This window comes from Lates calcarifer, linkage group LG6 (assembly GCF_001640805.2).
Source record: "Lates calcarifer isolate ASB-BC8 linkage group LG6, TLL_Latcal_v3, whole genome shotgun sequence".
Taxonomy (NCBI): domain Eukaryota; kingdom Metazoa; phylum Chordata; class Actinopteri; family Centropomidae; genus Lates; species Lates calcarifer.
The window spans coordinates 20,711,419-20,723,280 of NC_066838.1; the positions used below are offsets into that span (position 1 = coordinate 20,711,419).

Here is an 11,862-nt window from a genome sequence, read left to right on the forward strand (position 1 = left end):
TCCATCTAAAGATGTCCTCTCATCCTAGCTGTTTTTTCTATCTCCACATTTTAGGACTCTGCCATGCAGTACTGGAGGGACCAGGGAGCACCTGCACAAAAACTGATCATGGGACTAGCAGCGTATGGGCAAGTTTTTACCCTCTCCTCTGCATCCAGTGGTGTTGGAGCACCAGCCAATGGTGCCAGTGGGAAGGGTCGTTACACCAGTAAAGGACTGATCTGGGCCTACTATGAAGTAAAATTACAAGCTTGTAAATGCAAGCGATCTATATGAACCATTATATGCTAACAGCTTTTACTATATTTGGGGTGACAACTTTCAATAGATCTAAATTTAATAATTGACCCTTATTTTCAGATTTGCCTTCATCTTGAAAGGGTTACAACCCAGTGGATTACTGATCAGAGAGTTCCATATGCCACAACAAAAAATAAGTGGGTTGGATTTGATAACAAGGACAGCCTTGATATAAAGGTAATCACTTATGTAATTCAGTAATAATTTCAAAACTGGTATCACCCAAAATGGAATTAACAGAAATTCCACCTCATCCTCTCAGGTCAGCTACCTAAAAGCAAACAACTTTGGAGGGGCTTTTGTCTGGTCTCTGGACATGGATGACTTTAGTGGACAGTTCTGTAAACAAGGAAAAAATCCCTTCATCAGCCACCTGCATACTCTCCTGGTTCCAGGTAACAAAAATTCAATAAGTGTCTTTCGCATCCTATTTTGGGGTGGTGGCTTTTTATTTGATTTCATGCCATTAGCAATAATGTTATCACTTACTTACTTAGAAATCCTTTTTTATTTTAAAGCTCCCATTACCACAACAGCTCCCACTGCTACATCCGCAGCTCCCACAACCATGACAGCTCAAACTACCACAACAGCTCCCACTACCACAACCAAAGCTCCAACTACTACAACCTCAGCTCCTACTACCACAACGGCTCCCATTACTACAACTGCAGGTCCCACTACTACATCCGTAGCTCCCACTACTACAACTGCTGCTCTAACCACTACAACCACAGCTCACACTATGACAACAGCGCCCACTACGAGAACCACAACTTCCACAACCACAACAACAGCTCCGACGATCACAGCTCCCATAACTACAACTGCAGCTCCAAGTACTACAACTGTAGCTCCCACTACTACAACCACAGCTCCCACTACTACAACCACAACTCCCACAACCACAACAGTTGCAACTACAACCACAGATCCCACTACAACAACCGTAGCTCCCACTACAACAATAGCTCCAAGTACCACAACAGCTCACACTACTACAAACACAGCTCCCACTCACACAACTGCAGCTCCCACAACCACAACTCAAACAACAAACACAGCTCCAACTACTACATCCACAGCTTCCACAACAACAGCTCCGTCTAATACAACCGCAGCTCCTACTACAAAAACCACTCAACCTATTGGAGTTCTGTGTAATGAAGGTGGTGCTGGGCTTCACCCAAACCCTGATGACCCCAGTTCTTTTTACAACTGTGATGGTGTGAGAGCCCACCGCATATCTTGCCCACCAGGTTTGATCTTTCATGACAGCTGCAAATGCTGTGCCTCCACTGCCACTCCCATAACTACAGCCACAACACCTCCTATTAAAACAATTACAACACCCTCACCTGCTTCTAAAACAAGATCTAGTGGAGTCATATGTAATGGAGACAACATTGGGCTTCACCCCAACCCCAATGACCCCCATTCTTTTTACAACTGTGATGGTGTAAGAGAGCATCTTCTATCCTGCCCAGCAGGTTTGATCTTCCGTGACTGCTGCAAATGCTGTGCCTCCACTGCCATACCCATTTCTACGACTATAGCTCCCACCACTACAACCACAACAGCTTACACTATCACAACCACTACAGCTTCCCCTACTACAACCTCTGTTCCCACAACAATTTCCACTACTACGACCACAACTCCCACTACCACAACCACAACAGCCTCCACTACTACCAGCACAACTCCCACAACAACAGCTCCCACTACTACAACCACAGTTCCCACAACTACAACTGCTTCTCTGACAACCATAGCTCAAACAACAACCACAGCTCCCACTACTACGACCACAGCTCCGCCCACAGCTCCGCCCACTACAACCGCAGTTCCCACTACGACAACGGTTCCCATTACTACTAATACGACTGCAGCTCCTACTACTACATCTGTACCTCCTACTACTGCAACTGCTCCAACCACAGCTCCCACTGTGACTACAACTCCCACTACCACAACAACATCCCCCCCGACTACAACAGCTCACACAACAACCACAGCTCCAACTACTATGACCACAGCTCTGACCACTACAACCGCAGCTCCCACAACAACCACAGCTCCCACTACTTTAACCACAGCTCCCACTATGACAACAACTCCCACTACAACAACTGTAGCTCCCACAAACACAACTACACCTCCCACTACTACAACTGCAGCTCCAACTACCACAACCACAACTCCCACAACTACAATCACAGCTCCAACTACTACAACTGCAGCTCCAACTACCACAACCCCAGCTCCCACTACGACCCCAGCTCCCACAACCACAACAGCAGCTCCCACTACTCAAACTGCAGCTCCAGCTACCACAACCACAGCTCCCACAACTACAATAACAGCTCCAACTACCACAACCACAGCTCCCACAACCACAACAGCAGCTCCCGCTACTACAACTGCAGCTTCAACTACCACAACCATAGCTCCCACAACTACAATCACAGCTCCAACTACCACAACCCCAGCTCCCACTACGACCCCAGCTCCCACAACCACAACAGCACCTCCCACAACAACCCCAGCTCCCACTACTACAACTGTAGCTCCAACTACGACAACCACAGCTCCCACAACTACAATCACAGCTCCAACTACCACAACCCCAGCTCCCACTATGACCCCAGCTCCCACAACAACCCCAGCTCCCACTACTACAACAGCAGCTCTAACTACCACAACCCTATCTCCCACTACCACAACCATAGCTCCCACAACAACAACCACAGCTCCCACTACTACAACCACAGTTCCCACCACAAAAACAGCCACTACCACAACTGCAGCTCTCACAACCACAACAGTTCCAATTACCACAACAGCTCCCACAACTACAACTGCTGCGTCAACAACCATAGCTCAAACAACAACCACAGCTCCCACTGCTTTAACCACAGCTCCAACTACCACAACTGCAGCTCCAACTACCACAACCCCAGCTCCCACTACGACCCCAGCTCCCACAACCACAACAGCAGCTCCCAGTACTACAACTGCAGCTCAAACTACCACAACCATAGCTCCCACTATGACCCCAGCTCCCACAACCACTACCACAGCTCCCACTACCACAACCCCAGCTCCCACAACGACAACCACAGCTCCCACTACTACAACCACAGCTCCCACTACTACAACAACAGCCACTACAACAACTGTAGCTCCCACAAACACAACTACAGCTCCCACTACTATTGCAGCTCCAACTACCACAACCACAGCTCCCACAACTACAATCACAGCTCCAACTACCACAACCCCAGCTCCCACTACGACCCCAGCTCCCACAACCACAACAGCAGCTCCCACTACTACAACCACAGCTCCCACTGCTTTAACCACAGCTCCAACTACTACAACTGCAGCTCAAACTACCACAACCATAGCTCCCACTACGACCCCAGCTCCCACAACCACAACAGCAGCTCCCACAACAACACCAGCTCCCACAACTACAACCACAGCTCCGACTATTACAACTGCAGCTCCCACTACCACAACCCCAGCTCCCACAACAACAACCACAGCTCCCACTACTACAACCACAGTTCCCACCACAAAAACAGCCACTACCACAACTGCAGCTCTCACAACCACAACAGTTCCAATTACCACAACAGCTCCCACAACTACAACTGCTGCGTCAACAACCATAGCTCAAACAACAACCACAGCTCCCACTGCTTTAACCACAGCTCCAACTACCACAACTGCAGCTCCAACTACCACAACCCCAGCTCCCACTACGACCCCAGCTCCCACAACCACAACAGCAGCTCCCAGTACTACAACTGCAGCTCAAACTACCACAACCATAGCTCCCACTATGACCCCAGCTCCCACAACCACTACCACAGCTCCCACTACCACAACCCCAGCTCCCACAACGACAACCACAGCTCCCACTACTACAACCACAGCTCCCACTACTACAACAACAGCCACTACAACAACTGTAGCTCCCACAAACACAACTACAGCTCCCACTACTATTGCAGCTCCAACTACCACAACCACAGCTCCCACAACTACAACCACAGCTCCAACTACCACAACCCCAGCTCCCACTACGACCCCAGCTCCCACAACCACAACAGCAGCTCCCACTACTACAACCACAGCTCCCACTGCTTTAACCACAGCTCCAACTACTACAACTGCAGCTCAAACTACCACAACCATAGCTCCCACTACGACCCCAGCTCCCACAACCACAACAGCAGCTCCCACAACAACACCAGCTCCCACAACTACAACCACAGCTCCGACTATTACAACTGCAGCTCCCACTACCACAACCCCAGCTCCCACAACAACAACCACAGCTCCCACTACTACAACCACAGTTCCCACCACAAAAACAGCCACTACCACAACTGCAGCTCTCACAACCACAACAGTTCCAATTACCACAACAGCTCCCACAACTACAACTGCTGCGTCAACAACCATAGCTCAAACAACAACCACAGCTCCCACTGCTTTAACCACAGCTCCAACTACCACAACTGCAGCTCCAACTACCACAACCCCAGCTCCCACTACGACCCCAGCTCCCACAACCACAACAGCAGCTCCCAGTACTACAACTGCAGCTCAAACTACCACAACCATAGCTCCCACTATGACCCCAGCTCCCACAACCACTACCACAGCTCCCACTACCACAACCCCAGCTCCCACAACGACAACCACAGCTCCCACTACTACAACCACAGCTCCCACTACTACAACAACAGCCACTACAACAACTGTAGCTCCCACAAACACAACTACAGCTCCCACTACTATTGCAGCTCCAACTACCACAACCACAGCTCCCGCAACTACAATCACAGCTCCAACTACCACAACCCCAGCTCCCACTACGACCCCAGCTCCCACAACCACAACAGCAGCTCCCACTACTACAACCACAGCTCCCACTGCTTTAACCACAGCTCCAACTACTACAACTGCAGCTCAAACTACCACAACCATAGCTCCCACTACGACCCCAGCTCCCACAACCACAACAGCAGCTCCCACAACAACACCAGCTCCCACAACTACAACCACAGCTCCGACTACTACAACTGCAGCTCCCACTACCACAACCCCAGCTCCCACAACGACAACCACAGCTCCCACTACTACAACCACAGCTCCCACCACGACAACAACAGCCACTACAACAACTGTAGCTCCCACAAACACAACTACAGCTCCCACTACTAAAACTGCAGCTCCCACTACCACAACCACAGCTCCCACAACTACAATCACAGCTCCAACTACCACAACCCCAGCTCCCACTACGACCCCAGCTCCCACAACCACAACAGCAGCTCCCACTACTACAACTGCAGCTCCAACTACCACAACCACAGCTCCCACAACTACAATCACAGCTCCAACTACCACAACCACAGCTCCCACAACCACAACAGCAGCTCCCGCTACTACAACTGCAGCTTCAACTACCACAACCATAGCTCCCACTATGACCCCAGCTCCCACAACCACAACAGCAAGCTCACCACTACTGCAACTGACAGCTCCAACTATCACAACCCCAGCTCCCACTACGACCCCAGCTCCCACAACCACAACAGCACCTCCCACAACAACCCCAGCTCCCACTACTACAACTGTAGCTCCAACTACGACAACCACAGCTCCCACAACTACAATCACAGCTCCAACTACCACAACCCCAGCTCCCACTATGACCCCAGCTCCCACAACCACAACAGCAGCTCCCACTACTACAACTGCAGCTCCAACTACCACAACCACAGCTCCCACAACTACAATCACAGCTCCAACTACCACAACCCCAGCTCCCACTACGACCCCAGCTCCCACAACCATAATAGCACCTCCCACAACAACCCCAGCTCTCCACTACTACAACTGTAGCTCCAACTACCACACCCACAGCTCCTACTATGACCCCAGCTCCCACAACCACAACAGCAGCTCCCACAACAACCCCAGCTCCCACTACTACAACAGCAGCTCTAACTACCACAACCACAGCTCCTACTATGACCCCAGCTCCCACTACTACAGCAGCAGCTCTAACTACCACAACCCTATCTCCCACTACCACAACCATAGCTCCCACAACTACAACCATAGCTCCCACAACTACAACCACAGCTCCGACTATTACAACTGCAGCTCCCACAACCACAACCCCAGCTCCCACAACGACAACCACAGCTCGCACTACTACAACCACAGTTCTCACCACAACAACAGCCACTACCACAACTGCAGCTCTCACAACCACAGCAGTTCCAATTACCACAACAGCTCCCACAACTACAACTGCTGCGTCAACAACCATAGCTCAAACAACAACCACAGATCCAACTACTACAACTGCAGCTCCCACTACTTCAACCACAGCTCCCACGACAATAAGAACTCCCACTACGACACCTGCAGCTACCACAACCACAACAGCTCCAATTACCACAAAAGCTCCCACAACTACAACCACAGCTCCCACTACTTTAACCACAGCTCCAACTACTACAACTGCAGCTCCCACGACTACAACCACAATTCCCTCAACTACAACTGCTTCTCCAACAACCATAGCTCAAACTACAACCACAGCTCCAACTACTACATCCACAGCTTCCACAACAACAGCTCCTACTACAAAAACCACTCAACCTATTGGAGTTCCATGTAATGAAGGTAGTACTGGGCTTCACCCAAACCCTGATGACCCCAGTTCTTTTTACAACTGTGATGGTGTGAGAGCCCACCGCCTCTCTTGCCCATCAGGTTTGATCTTTCATGACAGCTGCAAATGCTGTGCCTCCACTGCCACTCCCATAACTACAGCAACAACACCTCCTATTAAAACAATTACAACACCCTCACCTGCTTTTAAAACAAGATCTAGTGGAGTCATATGTAATGGAGACAACATTGGGGTTCACCCCAACCCCAATGACCCCCATTCTTTTTACAACTGTGATGGTGTAAGAGAGCATCTTCTATCCTGCCCAGCAGGTTTGATCTTCCATGACTGCTGCAAATGCTGTGCCTCCACTGCCATACCCATTTCTACGACTATAGCTCCCATCACTACAACCACAACAGCTTACTCTATCACAACCACTACAGCTTCCCCTACTACAACCTCTGTTCCCACAACAATTTCCACTACTACGACCACAACTCCCACTACCACAACCACAACAGCCTCCACTACTACCAGCACAACTCCCACAACAACAGCTCCCACTACCACAAGATCTCATGGAGTTATCTGTAATGGAGATAACATTGGGCTTCACCCCAACCCTGATGACTCCAATTCCTATTACAACTGTGATGGTGTGAGAGCCCACCTACAACCCTGCCCATTGGGTTTGGTCTTCCATGACAGCTGCAAATGCTGTGCCCCCACTGCCACTCCTACTACAGCAACTACACCAGCACCCACTACAACAACCACAACAGCTCACACTACCACAACCACTACAGCTCCCCCCATTACAACTACAAATCCAACTACTACCACCACATCGACCACTACCACAACCACAAGATCTAGTGGGGTTATCTGTAATGGAGACAACATTGGGCTTCACCCCAACCCTGATGACCCCAATTCCTATTACAACTGTGATGGTGTGAGAGCCCACCTACAACCCTGCCCATCAGGTTTGATCTTCAACAATACCTGCAAATGCTGTGTCCGCTAAAGAGTTGTGAGTTAGTATGAAGTGTGACAGCACACCTCATGTCCTGCCCATCAGGTCTGACCTTCAAAGTAAGCTGCAAATGCTGTGCAGATCCCACTACAACGACCATGGCTCCCACAACAACAACACCTCCCACCATTACAAGCACAATAGGATCTACTGGAGTTATCTGTGATGGAAATAACATTGGTCTTCACCCTAACCCCAGTGACCCTAGTTCTTTTTACAGCTGTGATGGTGTGACAACACACCTCCAACCGTGCACATCAGGTTTGACCTTCAAAGTGAGCTGCAAATGCTGTGCCTAAAGAGTTGTGAGTTATGTGGTAATATATTCCTATTACAAAGGAGGCACTGTAAAAATATGTATGATTTCTTATTATTCTTCACTATTATGTCTGAAAAATATTTAATAATGGTTATGTTTGCTCTTTTTAGGATGAGCTAATCTACATGGAAATTTGAAAGCAATAGCTGAAATCAATATATAATATGAACTGGCACTATGTACTTACAATTGTCCTGTTGCTGTCTGTCAATTGCAGCTGTATATTAACCATTTGTGAGAGTATGTTCTTGTTCTCACTTCTGCCATTACTTGATCTGACATGCTGTACTTAATTATATGTTTGCTGAATCTATATGTCATGTATGTTGGTGTATCTAATCTTATTGTATGGATATGTTCTTTTTGGCTTATATCTAGTCATATGATTGGATTTGTCTTACATGATAATGTAGCTGTGTCATATTGCATATAATTGCTGGGTCAAGAAATCAATAATAATAAAATTATTAATTTAAAAATACCACAAATTTCCCATATTTATTTCAGCTTTGTTTGAATTTTGGTTTTATTGGGTTTATGAGATAAAAAAAACACAATATACTGTGGAAACAACTTAGCTAACTGGCACCCAAAAAAAGCCATACAAATTAAGGTATGAATTCAAGGATGCAAGAGCAAAACTAGTTTGTTAAACATTTCTTTCCATGTCTTTTTAAGTATATACTAGGTGTAGATGCTATATACTGTCACAGTATCATCATGTGTCAGTCACAAAACAGTCTGCCAATCAGAAGAGAGTCCCTGATCTTGCTAGAGCTCCAGAGAGAAGAGTGAAAGAGGAGATGTAAACCTATATTGAGATTGTTTTTTGCACTGAAAACCACAAATAGATCTTCTCATGGATAACAAAACTTCAAATAAAACACAGGTAAGGTATAAAATATGGGAGCTTTAACATCAGAGCCACCTGTTGCATTGGAAGACGAACTACTCAGCAATGTAAATGGCATGTAGGTTGTGAAGAGACTCTTTACATGCGAGACAAAGTAGAACAGCCTGTGCACCGCACTCAGTATGGGTTTATTGTTTAGAGCACATTAGGAGCCAGTTGAACAAGAATGTGAGAGACTACTACAACCTTGCTTGCCAATGGGGACTAGGCAGCCAGACACTATCACCTATGTTAGAAATAAATACATGAACTATATTTTGTAGTAAATGAGAGTGACCTGTGGAGAAACGTGGCCTAATACTACATGGAGACCTGAAGCCCTAATAAATAATAAAGGACCAATATCTAAAATCTGAAGAGAGAAAAAGTCCTTTACATCTATAATGTGAAAAAGCTGCTTATGCTGAAATGCTTTCCAACTGCTTTCAACTCACTGTTTCAGTGAACACCTTACTAATATGTTAAGTATCAACATATTTGCAATCTGCAATATATGTAAATGATCAGCATTTCCTCATTACGTTATCTGAAATAATAATTTGTTCCCAATCACATTTCTTTCAAAACATATGTCCTGTTGCAATTTAGTTGTATATAAATGGTACTGCCAAGAGACAGGGATGTTTCTTGTGAATCTTTTATGTCTTTTCTAAATGCCTTTTTGACTTATACAAAGCACTTTCAAATGACTTGTTGTTGAAAGGGCGATACAAATAATATTGCCACTGTAAACACAGCCAAGTTTATAAGAGGAGTCACAAGAGTGAACAACTTCAGCTCATAAAACAGTGTTTTTGGTCAGTGTGCCCATTCAGTTATCGAAGAACAAAAAACAACGCCACACTGGTCCATATAGGAAGGCAGTAACTGCATTACATTCCAGTCAGTGCTTGTTAAAACCTAGTAGTGTTTATTAATACAGAGTAATAACAACAAGGTGGTAGATAGGTGTTTCTGGGTGTGTGTGCTGTTTGTGTGGTTGTTTACAGCATTGTTTTAGGACAAGCCTTATGTGATGATATGGTTCAATAATTGCTTTCCTTATTATTGAAGCTAACCTGGGTGTGGGTGTGTTCTTACTGTTTTATTTTCACACTGTGTAATTGCCACTTATATGACCATGGTGCTGTTGGTCATTTCCACTAATTCTAGCCTTGTTCTTTCCATTTAATGTTTCTTTGTCTTGATAATTATTGTAATTTGACATATCTTACATAACAACATGACGTAGTGTTAAATGCATTTGTTGATTTCAGGAAGTCTATTAGCAACTCTCTAGTCGATGGTAGTATGACTTTCTTTGCCCCTGTAACTTCATAAATGATTTTAAACTTGAACTAGAGTTAAACTAAGTCTCAAAATGAAGACCTGATGGACTTGATGCTGAGTGCTTCATTTACCTGAGACTTGATTCCCTAAAGATTTGACTTGAAAGCAAAAATATTTCCTGTTTACCTGGTAAAGCAACAACAAACACTAACACATAAAACTTAACTAATTATTAGGCCTATTCATTGAAAATACCTGTTCTCAGTTGTGTAAAAAAGAGTTTGAAAGGAACATGTTCATATTTTATGTCATCTTAAAGGTCACCATTCACACTTGAATGACTTCAAGTTTGACCCTTAAGGGACTTTAGACTTGGACATGTCTCAAATGAACTCAAATTAAACTCCAGTTTTAGCTGAGATTTTTTTTTATTACCATAGCCTCACAGTGCTGCTGTCAGTATGATATTCATTTTTCATATTATTTTAGCTACCTGAGAGACATAAGACATAATATATTTTTGTTGACACTCAGAAGAGTGTTGATCCCAACTACATTCATGCTACCGATGTTGAACTGGACTGTATTATATCGTATGATATTTTTGCTCATCCATACATGTAAGTGGACAGAATATTAGAATATTTAATCAACACCAAGTACAACCACAGTACAGCCTCTGTAGCACAGATTTCAATGCCCTGGTGGACAATGGTTTATGATGCTGACCCTGTAATCACACTGTTTCTGGCTTGAGTTTGGCTAAGGGCCTTTTTTTCATGTCATGTATGATATCTCTTTACTGTCACTATCAACTCAATCCAAAAACTGTCCAAGAATTAAAAAAGTACATTTTTATGATTCCTCAGTATGGAGTATATTTTTGCTTACAGACCGCTTAAGATGTGAAAAGATACTGTGATAAAAGACCAAAATGGACACTGTGTTGCTTGCAACTGCCCTTTTGTTATAATCACTTAATTATCAGTTAATCTTTCAAAATCAACATTGTTAGAGAAGTTTGACTCCAGCACTAGTGCATATTAAATCAACATACCCCCTGTAAGCATTAAAGAATTTAAATTTAAAGTCAAAAGTGCCAGATATGCCAATGACGACTTTGATAATTGCTTGAAACACAGTATTAATTATTCCCACGTTACAACCACACCCTGAGAGCTATCTACCTTTAACAGCTAGAGATCTGTCAGTCATCCATCAGTCACAGTAGAGACAGTATATGCTTCTTTCACCTTCATCTTTGTAAGTATCCCTTTTATTCAACATTTACACAGATTTAGCTGTTGCTGTGTTTA

The 11,862-nt window shown here is 45.4% G+C and overlaps 1 protein-coding gene across 1 annotated transcript; it reads left to right on the forward strand.

Annotated features, from left to right (window-relative positions):
• The first annotated feature begins 2,329 nt into the window (after positions 1 to 2,329).
• Positions 2,330 to 8,223, forward strand: LOC127142541 (probable cyclin-dependent serine/threonine-protein kinase DDB_G0292550). Its single transcript, XM_051070988.1, is given in 7 exon segments — positions 2,330 to 2,434; positions 2,793 to 2,866; positions 2,913 to 3,308; positions 3,810 to 4,106; positions 4,587 to 5,218; positions 5,835 to 6,889; positions 6,891 to 8,223. Coding segments are annotated over 7 exon segments (3,705 nt in total). The 3' UTR covers positions 8,037 to 8,223.
• Positions 8,224 to 11,862: the final 3,639 nt, after the last annotated feature.